Raw genomic sequence first — 26,698 nt, forward strand, 5'->3', positions numbered from 1 at the left:
TTTCTGCTTCTGACTTTTTTGCTTAATGTAATCCCTTCCAATTCTGTTGGTGTTGCTGCAAGTGTAAGATTTCAACCTTTTAGAAAAAAGAGTTGCATCGTACGCCATTGTTGTCATTGGGTACTTAGGTTATTTCTGTGACTTTGCTATTGTATGCTACAATGAACACAGGAGTGCTCATATTCCATTAATTTAGTGTTTTTGCATTCTTTGGGTAGATACCTAGAAGTGGTGCCAGATCATATGGCAGATCTGCTTTTACTATTTTGAGAATCCTCCATTCTATTTTCCAGAGGGCCTGGGTCAGTCTACAGTCCCACCAACTGCGTATGAGGGTTCGTTTTCCCCCTACATCCTTGCCAAAACTTATTATTTCTGGCCTTCTTGATAGATGCCATTCTCACAGGTATGAGATGGGGTCTCACTGTGGTTTGGAGTTGCATTTACCCAATGATAAGTGATGATGAGCATTTTTTCCTGTGCCTGTTGGCCATCTGTATGTCTTCTTTGGAGAAGTGTCTCTTTATCTTTCAGCCCATTTTTAAAACTAAGTTTTTTTTTTGTTCTCTTTTTGTTGAGTTATATTAGTTCTTTGTAGATCTTGGTGATCAGAAGGCCAAGGATGAGTTTTTTAGATGCTTGGGAGGCAATAAGAGTATGAATCCAGACAAGGAGGCAGGAAAAAGCAGACACAATGGGAAAGCAGTGAAAAGAATAGGGTGAAGGTGTCTGCAGCAAAGAAATGGAAGTGGGACAGGAAAAGACAGACTTTATTTTCCATACTAAGAAGGTTGAACTTTGTCATGTAAGTGATGAGTAGCCAGTGAATTATTTTAAGTAGAAGGCTGATATGATCACACTTATAAAATTTAAAAACAACTCTCAGGCTGCAGTATGGATTGAGGTTGGACTGCAGTGGGGAGCAATTCCTATCGGTTTATTAAACCTACTAGCTAATACTTCAGTGTGCATCTATCAGGGACTGTCCTAAGTACCTTACATAGACATCCTCATCCAATTTGCATGACAGTCCATTTTTACAGATGAAGAAATAAGACATATAGAACATGAAGTTAGTAAATGTCAGATCTGAGACTAAATTCAGGCAGTCTGGTTCCTGAGTCTGTGATTTTTTACTTTCTTGCTTCTTAGCGAAGACTTATAATGACTGTACCTGTGATGGGGTTACAGTGATGGATAAGGAACAGTTACCCTCAGGGAGGATACTAACCTTAGCAACAGCAGCTGTCCCTGCTAGTGCCGCCTTTGTTTCAGAGACAGTCGAGTTCATCTCAAACTCCTGCTCACCAGGTCTCTCTTGATTCAGTCAATTCAGGATGGTTCTATCCCCAGCTGAGTTTTTGGTACTTTCTAAGCATACTGCCTCAGACGCAGAATGTACTTGATAAATATTAGTTGAATAAATGCATCAACTGTCAGTTCTCCTTAGAGTAAGCTATTCATGCCAGCACTCAATTTCTCCTGTTTGGTCCCCTGTTATAAATCAGTTCTGAGCAGCTATGTGGCATGCAAGTGTCTCAGTATGGAGGCTAGAAGATGGGAGGAAGCCTGGCACAGTAGGGGAACTATTGGGTTATGCGGCGAGACAGACCAGTAGGGTGTGTGTGTGTGTGCATGTGTGCACGTGTGTGTGATTTATCTTAAGGAACTGGCTCATGTGATCTGGTTCATATGACTGTAGCTGTTAAAAGTCCATAACCTATAGACCAGAGCGGCAGGCTGGAAATCAGGCAGAACTTCTACATGCCAATCTTGAGGCAGAATTCCTTCTCCTTTGGGAACCTTGTATTAGTGCTTAAGATCTGCAATTGAATAGATAGGCCCATCCACATTATCCTGGGTAACCTCCTTTACTTAAGGGCAACTGATTATAGCAATTAATCACATCTACAAAATCCTTTCATAGCAACATCTGCATTAGTGACTGCCAACACATCTGGGCACCACAGTCTAGTTAAGGGGATGCATGAAACTCTACATCTCAGGAACTAATGCAGGAAAGTTCATCCAGGTGTAGATTTGGGGGTTGTGAGCAAATAGTTGATCCAATTTAATATATCCATAAGGTGGATTTTCATTTCAGAGAGCTGCTACTCAGGATGGGATGCCCAGGTGGAAAGGGCAGGCCAGCAGCAGATATTCCCAGGTGGTGGGAACCCTCAGGGTGAGGAACCTGCACCCATATGGTTCTTCATGACCGATCAGGTCATCAATAGGGCTTGGGTCCCCTTGGCATTGGTCAAGAAATCCAGGCCAGAGCCTAGTTGTATTGCCTGGCTGTGACGTGTAGTTGAGAGAAAGGCTGTGTATTTTCATTTCTTTTGGATGCCCCCTTGGGCTCAGTTTGGAGGTGGGGGCTCAGGAAATAGTACTAGCTAGAAAAGTGTCCAGGGAGTGGGAGAATCAATGACGAAGAGCCCTTTCCCAAGAGTCAGGAGACCGGCATTCCAGGCCCAGCCCTGTGGTCAGGCTACGGGTGACTTCGGTTTCCTTCTCTGCAAGATGGGAATCACAGTTTCCGTCTCTTCTCACAGCGCAATCCTGAGGACTAAATGTTGAAAGGTGACCAGAGCACCACATGGGACACGTATTCAGAGGTCACAGAGGAGGGCAGCGGTCTGGTGGCAGAGAGAACACAGTGCGTCACCTGCTCCAGGGCTGAACTTTGCTCATTCATTTCGTGTCACCTTGGCCAGGGTCTTAAAAGTGACTGCACCCATTTCCTCTTTCCTCAAACAAGAACAAGACTATATCCTTTTTCTACGGCCGCCGTGGCAAAGGTCCCCACACAGGGTAGCATCAAAAAACATCTATAGTCTCACACTTCTGGAGGCAAGAAGCTCAAACTCAAGTTGTCAGCAGGGCCATTCTCCTTCTGAAGGCTTATGGGAGGCTCCTTCCTTGCCTCGTCTAGTCTTCTTTTTTTTTTTTTAAAAAAAAATTGTTTACATATCTATATAACTTTGGGGTACACTTTTTCTCCCTATCTGCACAGGGTTTTGACCTCTTCCCCCCGATCCCTGCAAACATCCTTGGCTTATCCCCCCCTCTTCCTCATTCCCATGGATAGCTAGTATACTTCACTAAGTCTAAATTGTTTTTGTGATGCTTTGCTAGTGTATGCTTTTTGGTTATTTCTGTTTTACAGATAAAGGAATCCATCCAATATTTGACTTTGACTTTCTGACTTATTTTGCTTAGCATAACACCTCAAGGTTCACGCATTTTGTCCCAAAAGGCATGATTTCATTTTCTTTAGGAGCTGAGCAGGATAGCCCAGTGAGTCTATATTCCACCACCTCTTTACCTGGTTATCTGCTCTTGGGCACTTAGGTTGGTTCCATGCCTTGGCAACCATGGACAGTATGGCAATGAACCTAGGAGAGTATAAATCTTTTCATTTGTGTTTTCATACTCTTTGGGTACAAACCCAGCAGAGGAATTGCCAGATCATATCGGATTTCCATTTTTACTCTTCTAGATTTGGTAGTTGCTGGCAACTCCTGTTCCTGGTGGCTGGTAGATTTATCACTCCAAACCCAGTCTGCAATGTCACGTGGTCTTCCCCATGTCTGTATCCAAGTTCCCCTCTTTGATCAAGACACCAGTCCTTGGATTAGGACCCCGCTTAACACCCACAGCCTCATTTTAACCTTAATGCTTCTGCAAGACCCTGGGTTCAATTAAGCTGCTTTCACAGGTCCTGAGGGTTAGGACTTCAATGTATCTTTTGAGGGTGCACAGTTCAAAGCATAACAAACCCACATTCCAGGCCTGCAAGAGCATTCCAGGAGGCCCTCAATGAATGGGAGTTATCATTATTATGGAAAAGAGAAGTGACCCCCCCACTTCTGCCTTAATTCACAAAACAGATACAGCAGTAACATCAATTATGACCAAATCTTCACACTTCTTTCCGTCTTAGCCTAGGGTTTTGATGATGTCTCTTCTTCCGTTGACTTGGCCTCCTTTCCCAGTCAGGCGGTGATCACGATGGACAGTAAGATTTCCTCTGGAGAAGCCAGTGTCACAGTTACTGATAGCGCAGCTGTGAGTCCAGGCTGAGGCAGTGAATGTAGACAATCCTCTTTGTTTCGTTGGGATTTCACACCTAGGAAGGCACGTTAGCTGGAGGGTCTGCAGGTACATGGGATTCCTTCTCTGGAGGGCAGTCTTCTGGTGCCAGGTTATACACTGGTAGATGTCACTGGCCATTTACAGTGACTAGAGTGTTGGGGACATCGGCATCACAGCTGTTTGGAGGCATGCTCTTCTGGCTCAGTGGTTCAGGCTAGGAAAAGCCAATGATATTCTGGCAGTGTAACGATTACCCACATGGTGGATGGGGGCACAGCCAGGGTTACTCTTCTGATGCTCCCCCGTTAGCTGTCCTCGGAAGTGGGAAGTCATGTCCACGCTCTACTGCCCACTGGCGTGTTCTCACAAACTCAGGTTACCACTCTCTCTAGCCAACCTAACCAGAGAAGTCTCTCTTTATTTAAGGGATGCAGACAAGGGAGCAGGCCAGGTGCAAGTGACATTAGATGATCTACCCTTTCTCAAGAGAGGAAGGTGACTGCATTCCTCACCAGATGCAAAGCTTGGAGAGAAGAGAGGAGGATCTGGGTGTTGGTGAAGTCCTCGAGAATGTTGGGGTGACTTATCCTGGATGGGGGTCCTGCCCTCAAGAAGGAAGCATTGATCTATGAGGCCAATCCCCAACCTGGCTAACCTATAAAGTGAGGCAGAAGCAATTTTCACTGAAAAGTCTGTCAGTGTGACTTCTCCAGGCTTCTTGTCTGCAAGTCCGTGCAGCTGATGCAGGAAAAAATAGCCCAGCATATTTGCATTTAAGTCTTGAAATCTAAATATTTCTGTGAGTCATTCATTATTACCATATAACTCAGTGTTTGCATGCAAATAACTTTAATGATATAAATACTTATAAAATAAGTCTCTTACCATATGAACTCGGTAAAGAATGCTAATTCCCAGAGTCATGAATGGCTTCGAGAAATCAATCACCTTCTCCCGTTCAGCAGTAATGGTGAGGCCAGCCACAGCCAGGTCTGCTTTCTAAAAGGGGGAGAGAGCCCATCAGTGGGGTGGCGATGAGACTGGGGGACACAGGGCTGGTAAGCAGAGATTATCACTGGAATGTTCCTCTGGTTTGGCTTCTCTGCTAAGGGAGTGACTGTAAGTAGTCTCGGCATATTCCAGATTGAACAATCACTTATGGAAGAACATGGATATTGAAGCTAAAGCTCATATTCACTTGAGGTTAGGTTCCTCTAGAAAAATAACTACACAGACAAGAGACTGTTCAGATAAAGTCTCAAACTGGCCTAGGAGAAAGATTTGGGAGGGGAAAACCAGAGGTAGAGTTCCTGGACTCTAAATATTAAGTAGCATTGAACAGCATTACATAATTTTTAATTCAAATTAATTTGTTCAGTCAACAAAACTTCACTGAGTTCCTGTGTAGTGTAAGACACTTTAGTGGGGGAGGGAGGGGTGACAACGAAAATTAAAAATAGTGAAACCACAGATGTTAGAAAAAATCCAGTGCACCCCATTTATTTCACAGTGAGGAGAAAGAGACCAAGAAACTGACCTAGTGGCCCAGCATCACAGGTCTAGTGGCCTGTCCTTGTGAGCAATGGGACTGGACCCCCAAATGCTGTGAAGCCTGAAATTTAGGTGCCACAAGAGAACTAAAAGGAAGGACTCTTTCATGCAAAGTCACCAGTTTGTTCTGAGAAAGAAGAGGTTTCCTTCTTTTTCTCTGTCCCCCACACTGCACCTCAGTGCTCATATCTGATGAAAGTGTGTCATGAATTAGGCCTTCTGGAAGGCGATGCTGTACGCATTCTCAATACGCCTCGCTGCCAGGAAGTTCTCCCTGGCAGATCTGTTGTTTTCACCTTTGTATCTGATTTCAATCCATTCTGTTGCAAAGACAGCTTCCTTCCCACTAGTCTGCTCCCCTCTACATGGGGCAGCGGGAAGAGCTCAGGGCTGGATTCGGTTCTGGCCCACACTCTGCTCCAACTAAGCCAGGCCAGTCACTTAACTTCCCTGGGCACTAATGTCCCACACGGATCGGGGCTACAAGAGTACATGGGCCTTTCCCAGCAATTCTCTACTGGTGCTTCTTGAAATGTGGTCTACGGTCACCCGCGTCAGAATCACCTGCAGGTCTAATTAAATTGTGAATTCCCAAGTTGCATTCCATACCCCCCTGATCAGTCTTTCTGGCCTCAAGACCTGAGTATCAACATTCTGACTTAGACTAACATTTAAGAATCATGTAACACAGTCGAGCTATGTAGTTCAAGCTGGCTGCCAGTGGTTTACATTCGGCTTAGTTAACAGCTTCTTTAGTGCTGGTGGGTGTGCTGATGAGATGAAGAAAGAAATGGGGAAAAGTGAAATGTCTAACCATCTACAAAAGGCCAACCAGTTTGGAATGTGGTGATTCCTAAAATCATTACAAAGGAAGTAGGGGGATAAATATACTGGCCATCATTTTTTGCACACAAGGGAATTTGTAATTCATGTGCAAGAACACGCCCATTGGTAAAGGTCAGTATCTGAACCTCAAGCCTCTCTTCCCAATTTATATTCCATCTGCTGAGGCCATGTGATCCAGCAAAGGCTTACAGACTTGGGGGTCTTATGAAAGGAAGCCAGGTTAAAGGAAACTAGAGTGCAGATATAAGAGACTTAAAAAGTGAAAAATGTGAATGATTCATTGTGCTCACTCTGCCTTTCTCTAAGAGATTGTTGATTACTGCTAGCAAGTGAATCAACCCTTGGGTTAGAGAGTGAGGTTTGATTAGAAAATTGTTAGTACCTCTGTCCTCTGTCTGGGAGACTCTGATTTTTTTTTTTGTTTGTTTTGGCCTTTCAGAACCTCATCCCCTCAGCAACTTGAGGTCTGCGCTTGAGCCCAAGGGCAAAGGGCAAAGCAGTAGCCACAGAGGCCGGGCAAGTGCAGGGCCGGCCCCCACCCTGCCTAAACCTCGGGACATGAGTTACTGTGTTGGAATGAAGGGCTTGGAGAGAACACTAGGGACACATAATGACGAAAATGAGCAAGAAGTCAAGACAACAAGCCCTTCCTCTGGCTATCCAAAGACCCAGTTTTTGTCATCTTGCAAAATGAGCTACTCACATACCTTCTCTACAACATTTTCAGTCCTTTGTTCATACTCAAAAGAAAGTTTTGTGTATTGATACCACAAGACCTTTACAAGAATGTTCCTAGTAACACTTTAAAATAGCAAAAATCAAACTGAAAACAACTAAAGTACACTCTGTAGAGTGAGCAATAATGTGACTGGAAGAACAGAAGGTAAATGAGCAATAGTCACACATTCCAGGAAGAGCTACTGCTAATAATGTGGAGTGTGAAAGCACTCTCTACACCTGGAGGTATGTTCAAGAGGAAGGAACAAGTATCTTCTCCAAGGTACATGCACATACATGTTCATCAGAACATCATTCAAAATAGTCAAAACCTGGGAAAAAACAAATGTCCATCTACAGGAGAATGGATAAATAAATTGCATTATTCCTACCATGAGATACCACATCACTGATGAAATGAATAATTACATGAAAATCCAGAGATGAAATTCATAGGTGCAAAACCTCAGTAAAAGAAACCTGTTGTCAAGGACAGCCACCACATATAGGTGGCGTCATTTAGGTAAAATATATATATAATTAGGTAAAACTAATCTTGGGTGATAAAGGTTGATTTCTTTTGCCAGAAGTTAGGAAGCGGTATGAAGGGACTTTCCAGGTTTTAGAAATGTTCTAGATCTTGATCTGCATAATAACAGGTATAGAGATAAGAATTCATTGAGTTGAACATTTAAGATTTTTATACTTACAACATGGAATTTATACCTTAACAAACTGGAAGACAAGTCCCAGAAGACAATGAAACATACCCCAATTAGGTAACTAAATTCAACAACTCTGTCTTTAAGTTTCTTTTCCTCACCCTCTTCCAGCTTTCCTACAAAAACAGCAAACACTGATGCGGTATACATTCACAATGGAATATTACTCAGCAATCAAAAAGATAAACACATGCATTTGCAGGAACATGGTTGGAGCTGGAAGGGATTGTGCTCAGTGAAATAAGCCAGAAAGACAAAGAAAAATATTGGATGGTTTCACTTATAGGAGGAGTGTAGGGGAACCAAATAGAGATCAGGGAAAAAAAGTCATTATAGTAAAGTAAAAACCAAAATCAACAGGCAACTAAAAACCAGAGACACTCTGCAGCAGGGGAGAAGGGAGTAGGATCAAAATAGGGGTGGGAAGAGCACAACGGACTATGGTGGTGATGCTCAGGTGAACTGGAGGTGACAATTTCATGGGGATTATGCCCAAGATGATAAAGATACATTGTCTAAAAATGAAGAATGATGTGAAAAAAAATATATAAAATAATAAAAAATAAAATAACAAAAATACCCTAGCAAACTTTGGATTCAAAGTTGGAAATCCTTCCACTGTTTATAAAACTTGACCAACAATGACATTATGATAAAACAGTTCCATATGGTGAGAAAGCTGGAAATGGACAGAATCCAGGTGTTCTCCCAGATACAAGCAGACGACCATGCTCCAGGGAGAGGATTTACCCCAAGCTTGGACATTCCAGTCTACAGATGGGCACCTCCCCCACCTGGCCACGCAGAAACACCACATTATGTGAACACTGCTGACTCATTGTCCCCAGCCCATCCCTTTCCTCTGTCCTGGGTGAAGGGTATGTGGGGGCAGGGAACGAGGCATGAGGTGGAAGAGAGCAGTGACAAGCTGACAGAAACCACAGGGCAGTTGTGGTGGTCGTTTTTCATGTTGAATTGACTGTGTATAGAACAGTAATTTTCTATTTAGCTTTGGATGGATCCTGGGGTATCAGCAATGATGTCAGGGGATCAGGCTCCTTCAAAAGATGTGCCTTCATTTTATTTTACCTTCGTTAACAAGACATGATGTTATAAAGCCATCTTAGAAGAGGAGCTAATGTGCCATGAACCAACTGAACAACTGAAGGAGGCTGGGAAGCAAAGGCTGCTGGTGTGGGAGGGAGAAGGGTGACTGCTCATTCAGCCCCTCTGCTTCTCCAGCCACTCGAGGGGGGACTGTGCTTTCCAGGGTAAAGAGCAGAAGCAAGGACATGGGGAGACCTGGCTGTCCTCACAGGTGGCCACACAGCATGTAACTTTGGGCAAGTCACTCAGTATCTGACCTGAGTTTCCCCAACTTCTTTAATTTTTATGCATACAGAACTGGGGTACAGGCGAAGGTGCAGGGGCGGTAAGAGGATTCACCAGAGACAGAGTGGGGAGCAGAACAGGCAGATGTACTGAAATACACTGCTGAGGGGAGCAGCGGGCGGGTCAGGAGAGGTCTGCCGCGCCATGTGGTCACCTCTTGGCCTGGATTGAACTTGTGCTGAAGTGGTTGTGGCCAGCTTCCTAGTGCTGTGCTTTAACCTGTTGGCCACGGGAGAGGGCCCGAGTTTCCTCAACTTTTAAAAAAGGGATCATTCAGGTGTACTCTAAGCTTCTTCCTGTCTCCATTTTGCCTGAGTCAAAGAGGTAGAACTTAGTTTAATTGCCCTTATTTGGCTTGAGAAGATGGTGATACCCTGCAGAATCAAATGCCACCGAGGGATCAGGGGAATGAGCTCCAAGAAGCAGCCACCGGCAGGGCCAGTTTATTTTAGGGCAGAAAATCCAGAGAGGTCAGAAGGCACCATCGGGAGAGAGCAGGTCTAACGGACACCCAGCGGGCTGGGATGCCAGGGAAGGCTGGGCTCCCCAGAGCCAGAGGTTAGGGTGTTGGAAGAACAGTAGGACTGGCAAAGGGACATAGGCAGAGTTTTAGATGCATCGCCATGTTCCTGGTCGTGTAGAGTGTGTGAGTGTGCAGACACGTAATGATATATAAATACAGCCCCTCCATGAGAAGGACCCCCCTCTTCTCATTTTTGATTGAAAGTGTTCTTTGAAGAGCTTTGTGCTGTACCTCTGAGAGAGCCCCTCTTTTATCTCCTGGATGTCTGTGGAATTTACAAGGGGCAGGCTGGCTGGAGCCAGACTGGAGGTGACTTCCAAAACACACTATCCTTTGCCTCATGGAGCTCAATGGGGGTCACGCCACTGCCACTCCTGCTAGCAAAGCCTGACGCCTTGGCAGGGCTATGGCTCTCCTGCTGGGGTCGGGGGTCTGGCTGGGAGAAGACGGGGGTGCACAGCAAGGCTCTGGTCTGCATCTGGGGCTCCAAGCACATTTCCCCAGAGACCACCATCAGGGAGAAGTCTGGCCCCAGGTCTAGGAGGACGGGAGCGAAGCCTTCTGTTCCTCAGGCTCCCTTTCCTCCTCTTCTAGACAACCGCTGCCCCCTTTTTCAGGCAAAACAAATCCCAGCACCTTTGAGGTGACCTCCAGCTTCCCTGACGCTGCTTCCACCTGCCTGGCCCTTCCTTACACAGAGCCAGGCTCATGGGGGGCCGGGGAGGGTGAGAAAGCCGTAGCCTCCGTCACTCACTAGCCTGCCTGGACTCACTTTACTTGGCTGTAACTCAGCGCTGTCCACCCATCAGCAGGCGAGTGTCCAGAGAGGCGAGGGACGAGGTCAAGCTCTGTGACTGTACACCGCAGACTGCAGCCAGACCAATAACGTGGAGGCAGGAGTGTGGGCTGCTGGGACGGAGGCTTTGTGGTGAGACTCTCACTTATTCACTGAGTGACCATGGACAAGCCGTTTAACCTCTCTAGAGAGCCAGAGTTTCCTCATAATAATAGTAGCTGCTTCCTAGAGTTGAGACGATTCCTGTGAGTTCTGAGCAAGAGTGCTGGTTCAAAGTAAGTATCCAACACGTTTGCTGTTAGGAGGAGGAGGAACTTGCTGATGACAGTCTCCGTAAGGCTCAGCCTAGCCCATGGTGAGGTGTAGGAACAGCTGGTGTCCGCTGCCCCATCTACCTCCATGCTGGGCTGGCTCTACTCACAGAGGCCCCAGGACACCTGTCTCCTGGTGGCCTTTCCCTGGTAACCTGGCACACACAGTGTGACACAATGTGGTACGAACTACCTATCTCTGGAGAGCCACTAGGGACTCACTGATGCTTCACTCTGCACCATCATTTGTAGAACTGGAGAAAAAAACTGATGCCCAGATCGGCAACCAGACCCAGTCCTCACCACTTGAACCATGATTCTCTTCTGGGCGCCTGGGTTAAAAGACCTCCAGGCTCTCCCTGGTGGCACAGCACTATGAAGCTCTCAGAAGCCACTGCAGCATGAGTTCAATCCCCAGCCAGGGAGCTGACCCACATGGTGCAGCAGACCTCTCCTGTACCATTGGCTGCTCCCCTCAGCAGTGCATTTCAGTACATCTGCCTGTTCTGCTCCCACTCTGTCTCTGGTGAATCCTCTCATCCCCTGCACCTCTGGCCTGTGCCCCAGTTCTGTAAGTATAAGCAAATAAATCCTAAAAAGAAAACAAACAAACAAACAAACAAAAAACAAAAACCTCCCGTTACCTTTGAATTCTTGGATCCGCCCTATCTGGATGAGCTTCCAGATCTCTTTTCTCTGGCTTTTCTACACGGTGTCCACTCCAGCCCAGCCCCCACTTTTCTGTCCCTGGGGAGGCCGACTGCTCCTCCAGGCCAGCAGCTTCCATTCCTTTGCAAGTCACATCTGTGCAGCTCTTGTTTCACCTGCTGCTCGGGCCCTGTGGTGCTGCCAGTTCTTGGCTGTCATTTATTTAACTCTGTAATTGTGTTACTTAACTCTGGAAAGCTTTGGGAGGCTACAGTGGTGATGAAAAAAAAAAAAAAAAAACGCTACACAGAATGAGATTGTAGTGAGCATTCCTGGAAACCTTCACTCCAAGGTAATTGTCTCTGGAGAGCCCCTGGACATTGACAAGGCTTATGGAATTCCAAGCAAGGCTGGTCGAGGCTATGCGAATGGAGGTGGGAGGAATGGGGGAGACATCACTAGCCCCAAAACCCAGAATGGAAGGAGCTCCAAGTCCAGTGAGCCTGGTTTTGGGGGAGCGTTAACATGCACTGAGACTCAGGCTGACAGGGGGCCGCTGAGTGCACGTGGGCCTTGGGGAAGTTCTGTGTGATGCCACTGCCCTTGGGTGTGGGTCTCAGGTAGGCAGGGGGAGTCTGCAGCACCCACTGCCTCCTCCCCAGCCCCCTCCTTTTGAAAAATAATAATATAAAAGTTTATTTTTACATCATTTTGTGCATTTTTTCGTCTCATCCCTGTGGGCTTCCCATCACCAACTCACCCTTGTGCCATCACCATAGTCCAGTGCATTTCCCTTCCCCCACTGTTTTTGATCCCATTCCCCACTCCACCTCCATAATGTCTCTGGTATATAGGTGCTCATTATTATTCTTATTTTCTTGCCTGGTCTGTTATACTCCTGCTATGAGTGAAGCCACCAGGTACCTTTCCTTTTCTTTCTGGCTTATCCTTGGCCAAGGATAAACTGGGGCGATGTGGCTTGGGTGTCCTCAGGCACTGGGGACCGGGTGCCAAGCCCAGCGAGTCTCCCTTCCTCAGACCAGAGTAAGAACAAGAATAGAGGAATGGCAAAGAGTGCCAGTCACATACACAGATGCACGCATGCACACATGCACAGGTACAAAGATAAGGGAACAGAGTAGCAGCCAGTCACGCCTCTTCCTCTCTCAACACAGCTTGGACCACTAGGCCCCAAAGAAGTCCTGCTTCCTGTTCAGAACCCCACCAGAGCCTCTGTAAAGCAACCTGTGCCCACATAGGCAGGCTTCACCCAGGCCCACAGGCTAGGCTGCCCCATGATGCCCATGGGGCCCGTGAGGCCGGGAGGCATTAACATTCCTGGGGGAGCAGCAATGTCATTCGCAGGCCCAAGGGCTGCGATTTTTCGAGGTGACAGTCTACTCTCAGGGTTGAATGAATTTCTTTAGAGTTAAATTAAAATCCCCATGAAATATTTAGTTGGCTCAGCTCAGGCCCTTGTTAGCGGCCGATGTGGGCAGATTTGGGGAGGGAGCCAGGGTTTAGGGAAAAAAGGGCAACAAACCACAGTTGAAGTGATGCAGCCCTGGGGGCCAAGCCGGGTCAGAGGTCAAGCAGACATTGTTTACCTCTGACCTCTTGCCACACACACGCCTTTCACTGGCCTGAACCTTTCACTGGCGCTCTGCCATTCACCTGAGCCAATGACCCCAAGACTGGGCTTCACTTTCCTCATCTCTAAAGTGGGTGAAATAATACCAGCATCTTGCAATTGTGAGAATTAAATCCGATAACCTTCACGCAAGAAATTCGGGCGTTGCCCTGCCTTTACCGTCACCTCTCCTGATGGAGCCCGCCGGGGCTTTTACAAACCAAAGCAGATTGTGCTGTTTTCCTCTGTGCTGCCTTCTTAATCTTTTTATGCCACAGACTCCCAGAGCAGTCTGGTGAGGTCTTTTAAACCTCTTTTAAAATGTTTATTACATTTAGTCTATTACACAGCAACACCGCTCACAAAATTACTTTTTTGGGATGATGACATAACAAGAGCTGGAGCTGGGCCTCACGGCGGTACTCAGAGGATGATGAAGTCGTGGCCACGGTCACTACAGTTTGCTGCCCTTTAGAGCTGAAGAGCAGCTTGAATTTACAAAAAAAACACATAGATAACTTTTTCCCTCACAAGTGTATGGACACCCTCAATGGCCTCTTCAGTCCCCTGCATGTGAGTGGACGCAGGACAAGAGCCCAGGAGATGTCGCAGGCCACTGGCTTTCTTACCGCAGCCACTCACCACCTCCGGCCGTGTGGGCCTTCGTCCTGCTTCTGAAACACGCCACGTTCATTTGTACCTTGCGATCTTCGCATTGACTTGTCCCTCTGGCTGCCATGCTGTGCCCCGGCCGAGCTAGGTGGCCTCTTCAGACTGTGCACACCTCCCTTGAGGGCCCATTGCTGCCTGATACTGTCTTCTTATTATTCAGTTTTATTTGCAGCACTGTAAAAATCTCCATCTAAAATTATCTTGCTCATTTATCCATTTAGTTGTTTATTATCTGCCAGGAGGCAATGTCCAGGCAGCAGGTACCTGTTGCCTGTACAGCTACAAACAGTTCCAGAGTCTAGAACAGTGCCTGGCACAAGGGGGGCACTAAGTAAACAGAATAAATATCCTGAATATTTATTGGAATAACCAAGTAACTAGATAAATGAGTCAATGACAGTAGATGCTGAGTTTATCTGATTTTCTCTGGGTTGGGAGAGAATTTTAGAGGAGGGTGTTATGACTGAGAGCCAGGGCCAGCGTGGCCACTTACGAGCCAAATCATCTTAACCAGGTCACCTAACCTCTCTGTATGACAGTTTCCTCATCTAGAAAATGAGGGCAGAAATAATACATATTTCATAGTTATGTTGTAAAGACTAAGGGAATTAATGTACGGAGAGTGTTTAGATTGGTGCCTGGGACAGGAAATACTACACCAGTGTAAGTTGTTATCTTGTTCATGAAAGGAGCAATTTCAATTTTATTTGAAAATAGTTATTATTTCAGAAACATCAAGATAGGTTTTGAAGAGATTACAAAGAAACCCCATAATTGGAAAACCAGTATCTCTTAGGTACGTTGTGGGGTGTTGATGCCGTGGAGGTGTGAGAAGAAACAGCATGGGAGGCTGGGTCTCAGAGGAACACGGCCAAGGCAGAGCGGCCCTGAGAAGCGGGGTCCTGGGCCCCTCACCCCTTTATCATCATCACCCTCTTACCTGGTTTTCTGAGGACTGACCAACAGCAAAGACATTAGGCTCCTATTTGCTTTATCTAGGCGAGATGCCCATTTTTAATCAAAATCTCCCCTTTCTTCCCAAGGTGACAAACCATCCAGTTCCTAGGACTGTGGAAGTATCCACAGGCCATGCTGAAGCAGGCACTGACTTTCTAGCAGCAACTTCATATGCTTCTGCCAGTCCCCTGTCCCTCCTGGCTGTCCTCAAAGCTGGTTCAGGTCTGGGGTGCGATCATGGGTCCCTGACATGCAGCAAAGATAACTAGTTCACTTGGGGGTCAGATTTGAAGCCCTGACCTTGTGCTGACCAAGAGGATGAAGCCAACTCCACTCCATGCCTGTGGGTGTCAGGCCCATGTGGGGAGTGTCAAGGGGTGTCCTATAGAGCACGCACAGCAGATCTGGCGAGTGGCTTCTGCTGTTGGAGGAACCTGACAGTCCCACCAACTTCCAGTGCTATCTTTCTCTTCTTTCCCTTCCCACTGTCAGTCCTGTAATTAGGAGTTTGAAAGTACCACCAGTTGTTGGGAGCATTGCCAACAGTTACAGAGACCCCCCCCGCCCCCGAGGTCTTCCCCTTGCCCCTTTCCTACTCCAAGTCACTGCACCCTTTTGAGGGTTCATTCCCCCTCTCCTACTGTCCTGTGGCTGGAAGGGGGGTCCCAGTGTTGCCTCTGGATCTGGCCCGAGCTGCTCTATGGTTCCAGGAAGCGTTAACACCAGTCTAGCCAATCAGACCGCTGGCCTGGGTGGCATCTAGTCCTGTCCTCATTTCTCACCAGAATAGGCAAGGTACGGGCCCTCCCTGGTGGTGCAGCAGGTTAAAGTGCAGCACTGCACACAAGCGGCAGCTGCTTCAGTGCAAGTTCGATGCCAGGCCCTGGAGCTGATCCACAGGCACAGCAGACGTCTCCTTACCCGCCTGCTGCTCCCCTCAGCAATGTCCTTCGTCGATCTGCCTGTTCTGCTCCCCACTCTGTCTCTGGTGAATCCTCTTACCACCCCTGCACCTCTGGCCTGTACCTCAGTTCTGTATCCATAAATAAATAAATCTTAAAAAAATAAAAAAAAAGAAGATGCAAGGTACATCACTGCAAAGGGTGGTGGAGGGCAGTGGGCATTTTCTCAAGGACCCCTGAAGTTCTGGTCATCTTCCTGGGGGAAGTCCATCTGGTGTGCCACCAACAAAAACACCCTCCAAAGCTCTTCCTCCCACACGGAGTTGAGCCCCACAGTCACCTCACCGTCAGCAGTATGTCAATTCAGAGAGAGGAGAATGAGACTTAGCAAAGCCACGTGGTGTTAAATTTGGAGTAACAGTTGCTTTTGGGGAGGAGGAAGGGTAGAGAGAGTAAATGGGAGTTGCTGCGAGCAGAGACAAGGGGTCCTCGGGGTGCTGGTTCTGCTGTTTCTTGGCCTGGAAGGGGACCCCAGGGTAGGTGGCCTCTGTGACAATTCATCAAGTGGACACTTATGATGTGTGTGCCTCTCTCCATGTGTATTTCAACTGGTTTTTTTTTTTTTTTTTAAATAAAAGTTAAATGATCTGCTCAAGTAGAAGGGAGAACGGCCAGCTTCAAGCCTGACATCTGGCACCCTCTCTAGGTAAGAAAACCTGGCAGCCACAGAAGGGACTGTGGTGGCTGCATTTCTGGTGTCACACACATAAGACTGACAGGCTCAGGCCTGCCTGTCTTCTGTGCATCTCACTTTAAACATCTGGATGGCTTCTAATTCAAGCAGGGCAACAAGGAACATTTGGTTGTTTTAACTGGATTTGCATTTGTGTCTAGATGGAGAAAAGTCCAGATCCTGCCTGGCCCAAACAGTGCAACAGATGGTCAAACTCCTGGAGGAGTCAACTCTCTGTGGGCTGTGAACACCAGGCGAAGCCCCTGGGGGAGCTGACTCCCTGCTGGGAGCTGCAGGCACTCCCCAGCACTTGATGGGTGCCCTAGATGGGTGCCCCTCCCCAGAGGAGGGGGCCAGTGTGCCTCCAATGCTCTCGCAATGTATTTATGGCAGAGGGCTGCCAGAGGGCCCTGGGCTCCCGCTAGCGGTGTGATCTCGGGCAGGTTACTTAGCCTCTCTGAACTTGTTTTCTCATGCGTGGAAAAAGAAAGGTAGCTGTGTCTACTTACCCAAGTTGTGGGGATTAAGTGAGTTCAAGTACAGGGCCAACTCAGCAACACAGTGAGTGTCCTCTGCTATTGTTAATACGCTCTTTCTGATTTTGACACCCTGCCCCCATTCTCTGTCCATTCTCTTGAGCCCTGGAGACCGGCCCCATCTGCCTGGTAGGGTTTTCTGAAGGGCAAGCCGATTTGTTCTTACTGACTCTCCTCCCTGTAGGCCAGACTGACCAGCTCACATGTTTGCTGCATTTACTGACCACACCTACCTTCTGTTTTGATCTCCTACCTGTGTGCTACTAGTAATCTGCCCCTCCCTGGTCCCCAGCCAGGCCCCTAGTCCTCTGTTTTGCTGCCATCCAGGGTTTCTCTGGGATTTGGATAAGGAAGCTCCATTTGGCCAGAGTTGACATATCTTTCTAAGTAGCCCAAATTTGTTGACTGGACCACATGCTGCCATTTAAAAGGATCTGGGCCTTCATTTCCCTGCCTAAATTGCAAATGTAGACACAGCTGGAGTAGGAGTTTGTCATCAAGCAAAACAGCATATCGGAGGGCTGCTGAAGACAAGAACTAATTTGATAGGTTCTGGAAAGTGGAACAAAACAGTGGTCTGGGGTGGCTGCCTTGGTAGCTGCCAGCATAGCCATGGGCACGATGGAGCCAGACCTGGCACACATGCTGATAAATGGGATGCCAGTTGCTCCTGACAAGCGCTAGGATGTCAAGAAGACCAGTCCGCGCATAAGCCGCCCATGCATAGGATGACTTTGGCCAGGAGCTGTGAGATAGCAAGGCCAAGCCATGGCAACAAGCAGACTGAACACCGCACGACCTTCTGGTACAAGTTCATTTCTGCGAGTGAGGCATGGCCAGAAGACAGAGGGAACTGTCACATTTGGGAGTCTTTGAAGCAGGGCGATTTATTCACAGGAAGGCAAGAGATGAAATCGGGTCTGTCTGCTTGGGAGGGCAGAGAGCCACTGTCAGGCTGGGAGGGCTGAGCTACCAGGTAAGCAAAGCATGGCTTGTGCTCAGGGCACTCGGCGCAGTAATGAGAAGAACACAGTGTGGGCCTGTCTGAGTGCAAAGCCTAATGCTGCCATTTCTCAGCCCCCTGACCCTGGACAAGCCAACAACCTTAGAGCTTCAGTTTGATGGTCTAGAAAATGGTATAAAGTAATAATATTTTGCCTTGTAAAGCTCTGTAAAGGCAAAACGAGCTAATATTTGCAGTGCAGTTTTGAGCACTGCATCTGGCACCTAGTAAACATATAACAAAAGGTGCCTATTACTAGCTTTAGGGCGATTTCTAGTCTAGGGAAGTCTAGAGAGCCAGGAGCAGCTGAGACAAAACAAGGGGGTGTCAGGTGGTGATGGTAGGGGGATGCAGGCATCCAGGCTGGCAATCGGGGTGTCTGCTCCATGATGTTCAGACTGCTGTGACCCCTCTCTATACATACACACTCAAGCAAACAAAGTCAGGAAGCAAGACAGGAAAAGGCTAATCCCAAAGGCAGTTGGAGGATCAACGTGTGTGTGTGGTGGGGGATAAACAGATACCAGTTATGTCAACCAGCGCTTGGAGGCTGAATCAGAGAGGAGCAAGCTGTGACTTGCACAACAAATACAGGTTTGGGACTCAGTCTTGGAGTCAGATGACTAAGCCTATACATCCCCATCCCATGGGGAGAGAAAAGAAGGAGGAGGTTGCTCAGGTTCTTTTAAAGACAATATTGCATTTGGCAAGTGGGTGGGCTTGGGTAGCTAGAGGAGTGTGCTGGAGGCCCAGCTGTGTGGAGCTGGGGAGGGCAGAGCCCAGGCAGGGAGCAGGGCTTTATAGAAGCATGTGCAGGGCCCTCAGCTGCTGTGGGAGGGCAGCCCCAGAGAAAACACCATCTCCTGCAGTCCCAACCTGCAGTGCACCGCCCACCTTGTCACTGATGGTGTTTCTTCTTACACAAAGGTTTGTCTGAACTCTGTCTAGGCTCTAGGTTCTTTGAAACCAAGGGCTGTAATTGTTAGTTCTTTTACACAGGCCTTCCCAGCACCCACCCATCAACAAGTTCACCTATTTGTCCGTCCGTGCATCCGTCCGTCCGTCCGTCCGTCCGTCCGTCCGTCCGTCCGTCCGTCCGTCCGTCCGTCCGTCCGTCCGTCCGCCCGTCCGTCCATCCATCCATCCATCCATCCACAATTACTAAGTGCTATTATATGCTGGGCCTGGACAGATGTAGTTCTTGATCATAGAGAACTTACATTCTAGTGAAGGATAATGGACAATAAACAAATATTCCCATAATAAATAAGATGATTTTAGAAGTGATCACTTCTTTGAAGATAATCCACAAGATAGGGTGGTAGAGTGACTAGGAACAGAAATGGGAGTCCCTTAGGGTGGCAGAGAAAGACTTCACAGAGGGAGTGATATCTGGCTAAGCCTAGTTAATGAGATGAAAGCAGAATATTAAAGACTGGGGCAAACAGGTCATTGATATAAAAAGAACAAACGCACAGGTCTTACAAGAGCAGATACTTGGGTCATATGCTGGAAGTGGACAAGCTGTGTTCAGGGAACTAAGAGAAAGTCAGTAGCGATATAGCAGCGAGTGCTAGGGATGGGGAGCCAGAGCCCAGTGGGATTTTGTTAAGTTCTTCAAATCTTAGGGATATTGATGAAACTGGGGTTAACGCAAGGCAGAGTGTGGGGAAGTGGGGAAGTTCAGTAAACAGGGAACAAATACATGGTAGACCAGGAAGATCCAGTTTCTAATATCAAGTTCAGAGACCTCACCAGCACTGCTACCACTTTGTCACCTAGCAGAGGAGACTCCTCCCCCAGAGATCACTCCTTCTGGAGGGAATTTTCCACTGGCTGTGTTCCTACAAAGAGAGAGGCCAGTCCACCATCACTGCCTTTCAGGAGGCTGCAGGACAGCCTCGCTGCCAGAGCATGCCTGGATGTGGTGCTTTGGTTTTATGGATCAGTGATGCTTCTGTCATCTCTGGATATGCCATGACAGGGAGGCATTAACCCAGGCCAAAGTGGGAGCATGGACGTCTAACTCTGGATGAGTACATCTGTGAGAACAGCGGCCACATATCCATGTGTGTGTGTGCATTTGGGGAAGGATGGTGGAGGCTGAAAAACTGGGCTTTAGGCCTGGAAGTGCAAATGAAATGGCTCAGGTGGTGTGAAGAGGTGGGTGACCACGGCAGGACAGAAAGGACAGGCGGGCACACACTGAGAGTCTGCCACGTGCTGGCACAGCACTCAGGCTGAGCTAACTCATCTCTCATGAGAACCAGTTGAGAATGAAGATATGCGAGTCAGAAAAGGTGGGTAACTAGTCCTCACCCATTCAGAGAGCAGAAATCCGCACCCTGGAGGTCAGGAGGGAAGGAAGGGGTGCAAACACAGGGCTGATCACAGTCAGCTCTTCCATTTCACCACCACCCATCCTGACCACTCCCAGCAGTGGGGCCCAGAGCTGCCATCCCACTGGTCCTCCTCACCCTTCTCACCTCTCACTGGCCCTGCTTACCCTCCTCTGCCTCAGTGTCTTGCCAGCACTTAGGCCCATGCCAGAACCACCTGATCTCCACCACCCAAAGCTACTCTTTTGCTGTGCACTATTACTCATGAATCTTCCGGCCAGCTGTCACCCAAAACAGAAAGCAGGAGGCAGCCTAAGCCTCCCTCTCCCCTCCACTCCATAACAAAGCTCCATCCATTTCAACTCTGAAATGTCTGTTTAGTCCATTACCGCCACTTGAGTCTTACTGCTGCTACCATCATTCAAGTCTTCCTTTAAATTATTCAGTAGTCTCTGCACTGTTCTCACTGCTTCCACTTCCTGCCACTCCATTCATCCACCCAACTGCAGGGGCACAGATAGTTCTCAAACTTGAACATGCATCAGAATCACCCAGAGGGTCTGCTAAAAAGCAAAATGCTGGGTCCCATTCCAGAGTTTCTGAAGCAGTAAACCTGGGAGGGGTTTCTGACAAGTCCTAGGTGAGGCTGTTGCTGGTTCAAGGGCCATACTTTGAGAACTGGTGTGCGAGAATCTATTTCTACACCAAAGATCTAGTCAGTCACCCCCCTGCTTTAAAAACTCCAGACTCAGCATAAGGGATCGGGGAGGGGAGGAGGGGGAAAGAGAGAGAGAAAGACAAACTAAGGTAGTAGAGTCAAAATGAAAACAGTGAACAACTATAAACCAGAGACATTTTATGGGAATGGGAGGGGGAATGGGATCGGAACTGGGGTGGGAAGAGGGCACTGGGCTGTGGTGATGATGGTGGGAAGCCTATGGGAATTACAACTGAGATGGAAAAATGCACAAAATGAAGAATGATGTAAAAAAGTAAAAAATATTAAAAAATTAAAAACTCTAGACTCCCTACTTCCTCTAGAATTTAGCCTGAACTCTTCTCTGCGAGCTTCATAACCTCGCCCGGACTTGTCTGTCTGGCACCGCCTGACCGCCGGCCTGTGATGTGGCCACACTGCCCTCTCCGTGGTCCGTATGTCTGCCCTCCACTGCAGACTGTCTACGCCCACACGGCCCTCTGCCTGCCACTCTTTCCTTCTTGATGCTTGTTACGTTCTTTCTGGCCCATCAAGGTCCGACTTGACAGTTAGTTTCTTTAGAGACATCACAGTGTGTTTCAATGACCAGGGACTTTGAAGTCAGACAGCCTTGGCTTTGAATTCCAGATCAATCACTTATTAGCTGTGTGACCAAGTTAGCCTCTCTGTTAAGCCAGAGTTAACTTCGGTGTCTTCATTTACAATGTGATTAACAGCATTTATCTTGTAAGATTATTGTTGGAAATGATGCATGTCAAATACCGGGTCGGAAATGATGCATATTAAATACCTGGCAGGTAGTAGACACTCAATAAAAAATAACTATTAATATTATTAGTTCTGCTCTAAAGTCTTATCTGGCTCCCTGCTGATGAATTATCGATATGCTTTTTCCTCTGTTCCCATAAAGTTTTGTATATGATCACATTTTGCACATACCACATGCTATGGCCTTGTTATTTTTATACACTGGGCCTCACTCCCAGTATAGCTGGGGGGCTATTGTGTGAATTATAAAAATCGATCTGCCAGAAGACAGTGGGCATGTGGCTGGGCAAACAAAAGCATCTCTGTAGAAGAGAATCTACAGTGGCTACAGCACCGCACCAAAGCAATGATTGATGAGCAGGGAGAGGGCACCCTTGTGCAATATATAACCTGCATAGCTGTACTTGAAGGTTCTATGCCTTCAGACGTGAACTCGGTGGAAATAAAAACGGTCGTATTCAACCTGAAACCACAATCAATGCTGAATCAATGCATCTAGGCAGAGGTAATATTGGCTGAGGAGGGGAAGAACAGTGAGGTTAACAGGATGCTGGCTCCGGGATCCTGCTGGCTCCAGGGTCCCCAGGATCCATACTTCTGGGGAGGGGAACACAAGGAACCGGGTTAGCAATATCAGCAATTTAGGCTTGGGGATTATCAGGCACTGAATTACTGGAGTGAGATGAGAACATGCTTTGGCGAACAAGAGAGAAGTGCCCACATGCTGAACGGGAGTTTCCCAAAGCACTCCGGACCTCAGACTAGAGCCTGGTGAGTAGATGAGTCTGCAGGTAACATCTTACCTTTGCCTAGTGCGTGCACCATCAGAACAAGAGTATTCTCAGAAGACAGCACATCACTTTTCACAGTTCTTTTCCCACCCCTGCCTCAAATCAATTCTCTACAGCCTGTCTGTTCTCTTTAACAGCAAGCCAATCTCTCAGAAACTTTCAGATGTCTAATTAATACATTTTCATTTCTTTTACAGACCCCTCTATCCCCTTAACAGCTGGCACTCGGTGGGGAAGGTAGAAATAATTCCCAAGAAGTGAGCCTTCTCACAAGTTGCCCAGGCTGCTTCGAGAGCCCATGGGGTTTGGAGGAGTTCCCAGCCCGAAACTACTGAAGGAGGTCTGAACATATCTGAACTCCAAGCCCCAATTCCCCAAATCAACTTCTTTGGTAGAAAAGAATCACTGTGGGGATCTGAAACTGACAGACAAAGGCCTGAGGCCTCCTCCTGAATCTGTAGCTGACCTCTTCTGGGCTCATGTTGCGTGATGCCAGGGAGGCCACAGGGTTGCGACTGCTTTATGGGCAGTAAGGATTTCAGCTGTGCGCCTGCCATGTGATGAGTGCTATCATTCCTTGGTCCTCCCCCAGCTGCCCTGGCAATATATATCTAGTCTCTCCTGTCCACACTGGAGCAAACACCTTTTCAATCTGTCCTCTCTCTGACTCCATTCCATCTGGACTGTAAACTTGTAGAGATAGAGCCAGGTCTCACCTGTCCTTTTACCCCAGTTCCCAGCACAGTGACCGACACATTTGATTGGCTCATCAATCGATAGTCTGGTCTTGTAAGTCTTTGGTGCTGAAATGCACCTGCTGAAGATCACATCCCTAAGTTTAGGTGAGGAGTACTTGTCACCTGTGCCTTGCTCTGTGTGATGCGACTACTGACTTGTTGACATTTCACTGTGCTCCAGGGGCACTGCGCTATCTGGATGAGAAAGACAGTCAGCATGCTTGCCCTCAAGGAGCTGCCAGTTTTACTTGCACTGAGACTCCAGCCCAGGGGTTACCGTGGAGAAGTAATTTCTGCCTCCTACTCTCTACTCGAATATGATGTGGCTTCTATTTCTAATAAAGACTTAGTCCATACAACCTGGGGTTAACGATTTCTGTCTGTCTGTCTAAACTCCTAGCTGGACAGCCTCTAAAGGGATGTGGTTTCCAATCCTAGCACCCCCGGATGTTGCTCTGTCTGGGGCCGTGTTCTCAGCCTGCAAACAGCAGTGATAACAGGAACACCACTTCCCAGACAGTGGGTCTGAGGATGGATGTGTCATTCAGAGTCTCCTGGGTCAGCCTATACCTCCCTCCCCATTCTAGCAGGTAGGCTCAGAGGCCTGTTCCCTCCACCAGCTCTCTTGTGCCCCCTGGTGGTCCAGTGAGCACAGGCTGGTGCCCTAATAGGGTGTGCCGAGTCTGGGCTTGGCTGCTTGCTGTCTGTCTGAGTCTGGGCTAATTACTGAGTTCTCTTGAGCCTCCACACACTCTGTGGATCGTGACCCCTGCCTCTCAGCATGTGAGGATTAAATGCCAGCACATATAGCCCCTACACAGCACCCTGACTCTGTCAGGACCTAGCAGACGTTCTCCCTTTCTAATTCCTTTCTCTTCTACAGGCTCAGCTTTGCCCTAGGGCAAGTGTGCTGAGTGGAGACCCCCCTCCCCATTCTCTTCAAGCTGATGGCTTCAGACAGAGCCCTCCACTGAAGCTGGTGACAATCAGAAGTTAATCTGAAGCTCACACTGGTTCACAAGCCCTGTGCAGTGTTCTGGGGAGCTCGCCCCTGAATGGGGAGCGAGGGAGGCCTTCAGAGGTGACCCAAGAGCCCAGCTGTACTGGCTGCTGCTGCATCACTCCAGAGAACACGGAGAGTGGTGGCAGGCTGGGAACTGCCTTTATTGGCTTTTTACCAGGTAGGTGAAAGGACTGGTGGACAGAAAATCAGCCCTGAGAAGCTAAATGACACAGTAACAGGAGGGGCTGGAGAGGGGGCTCAGGAAGGGGCTCGAAGCCCAAGTTGCAGGAAGGGCCCAGACCTCTAATTCCTAAGCACAGTGAGGGATGGCCTGCCTCCCTTCCCAGGGCTCTGGCCTCTGTGGGGAGTGCGACTTGACGTGCCTTCCTCAAGAAGCCATTCCAGGAAGGACCTTTTCCCCAAGTCAGAGCCTTTCCTCCTCCCCTGAAAGGCTGGGCTACTTGGGCTTGGGCTCAACTGTCTGCAGGAAAGGAGGCACCTCTCCACCCGACAGGGCTTTGGAATGGCATGCTGGAATCCCACACGGCTGCCATCTCTCCGCTGGGCATCCTCACCACGCGCAGCCCCCAGGTGGGCCCCATCCCATCTACCTGCGTGCCTGCGCAGCTAACAGCTCCCTGCCTCTCATTTTCCACCTCCAGTCCACCCACTCGCCTGCTGGAGTAGCCTCCTGGAACCAAAGACGATTATGCTGCCCCCTCTTGGAATAAATCAAACCATCCTGGTGTTTAACAGTACCGCCTCCCTTTATCCCTCTGGACAGTGTCAATATCCCAGCACATAAACCCGGTCAATTCTGACACCTCTCTGGTGGCTCTACTCTGGGCCTCCCAGGACTGTGCCCATCACACTCGGCCACCCTCTGCTCTGCTGGCATCTCGGCACCCGCTGTGCCCAGAACATCCTCTCCTACAGAGCTGATGCTTCTCATTCCCCACCCTCCACTCCTGTTTGTTCTTCTCTGGGTGAACCCCCAACCTCTGCCGGCTACCTCTGCCGCCCACCTGACCTCACCTTCTCTATGGTCTTGTGACTTAGTCCTCTCTGAGGCATCTGATGATCGTGAGGACAAAGTGAGTTTATATAGACAAGGGCTTAGAAAAGTACCTGGCTCTCAGGAGACATTTAATAAATGTTAACCATCTTTATTAGCATCACTATTGATATTATTCCCACAGCACGTCTCTCCCTGTGCAGGGAGTTCTTGGTTTACCTTCCTGTCCCTGGAGTACATCCTGGCATACTCCTCACTAGCAATTGCTCACATCCAAAGAGTGTTTGTCACAGAGTGGGCATTCTGATGAATGAATGAATGAATGAATGAAAAAATGGCTGAATTCTCATGCAAGCATCATTTCACTAAGTGTAGAAGCCAAGCCTTAATGGAGAAGGTGGGTAAAACCCTCTATTTGTCTGACTGTCACACAAAGAGAGTGCTAAAGACTCAGTTTTAGCCCCAGGATCAGTTTTTTTATTTTAAAGAAGAGAATTTTATGACCTATTTGCAGTCAAAATAGTTTCTGGCTTCAAGGTAAAAAGTAATCCTAGGAGACTAGACTAGTTTCATTTTTTCCTTTAGTTCAGCAAAATGTCTCTGGACAACCTTCCCGGTGGACTGAAGTCGTGAGCAACCCCTCCGTCCTCCAGGTCTCTGGCAAACTCCTCGCAATCCTCTTGCAAAGGGGCCCAGGAGGGGAAATGGAATGAGGCATTTCAGCTTCATTTACACTTAATTCATCAAAATGTCATCGGTAAGAGCTGTTTGATGTCCAAGGCTTATGAGCCTTGGATTTCAGTCTTCCAAAGCCCTTTTTCCTTTGAACTTAAATGTGCCTTCTGCCAATGTGCTCAAGAACACCGACAAGGTACTGAATTCTGAACTGGGATGCGAGAGGGGCCTCTATCTCTTCCCTGGTGGGCTTTGCTCTCTCCCAAGTTGGGCTCCGAGGATGGATGTGAAGCAGTTTCACCCCCTCTTAGGATACCGGTGCTCAAGGGCTTCACCAAAAAGAACGCACCGCACACACTTGGCGTGGCTGCAAGGATTCATAGAGGTCATCTATGCAGCAACCCACTTGCAGAAGAAGAGTCTCTCGTTATGGACCAGACTCAGCCATGAGCATCTGCCAAATCCTTTGCCTACAAGAGCATCTCAGAAGGGAATGCCAGCCATGGGTGGTGGGAGATGAGGCTGAAACTCCAGCAGGAAGGGGCCGTGATTACCCAAGTCTCACCCACCTCTGCCACTCACTGGCCACAAGCTACCAGCTGGATTATTTGGGAT

General features: G+C 48.1%; 1 protein-coding gene across 2 annotated transcripts in view; it reads right to left on the minus strand.

The window, feature by feature from the left end:
• The window catches only part of GRIK4 (glutamate receptor, ionotropic, kainate 4), a 383,774-nt gene that overhangs the window by 40,094 nt on the left and 316,982 nt on the right, over window positions 1-26,698 (minus strand). For both annotated transcript variants that reach the window (XM_012729818.1, XM_004689170.2), the window contains one exon: window positions 4,984-5,097. In XM_012729818.1, the coding sequence (XP_012585272.1) occupies window positions 4,984-5,097 (114 nt within the window). The remainder of the gene's footprint in view (window positions 1-4,983; window positions 5,098-26,698) is intronic.

This window comes from Condylura cristata, unplaced genomic scaffold, assembly GCF_000260355.1.
Source record: "Condylura cristata isolate star-nosed mole 26May11 unplaced genomic scaffold, ConCri1.0 scaffold00025, whole genome shotgun sequence".
Lineage (NCBI taxonomy): Eukaryota > Metazoa > Chordata > Mammalia > Eulipotyphla > Talpidae > Condylura > Condylura cristata.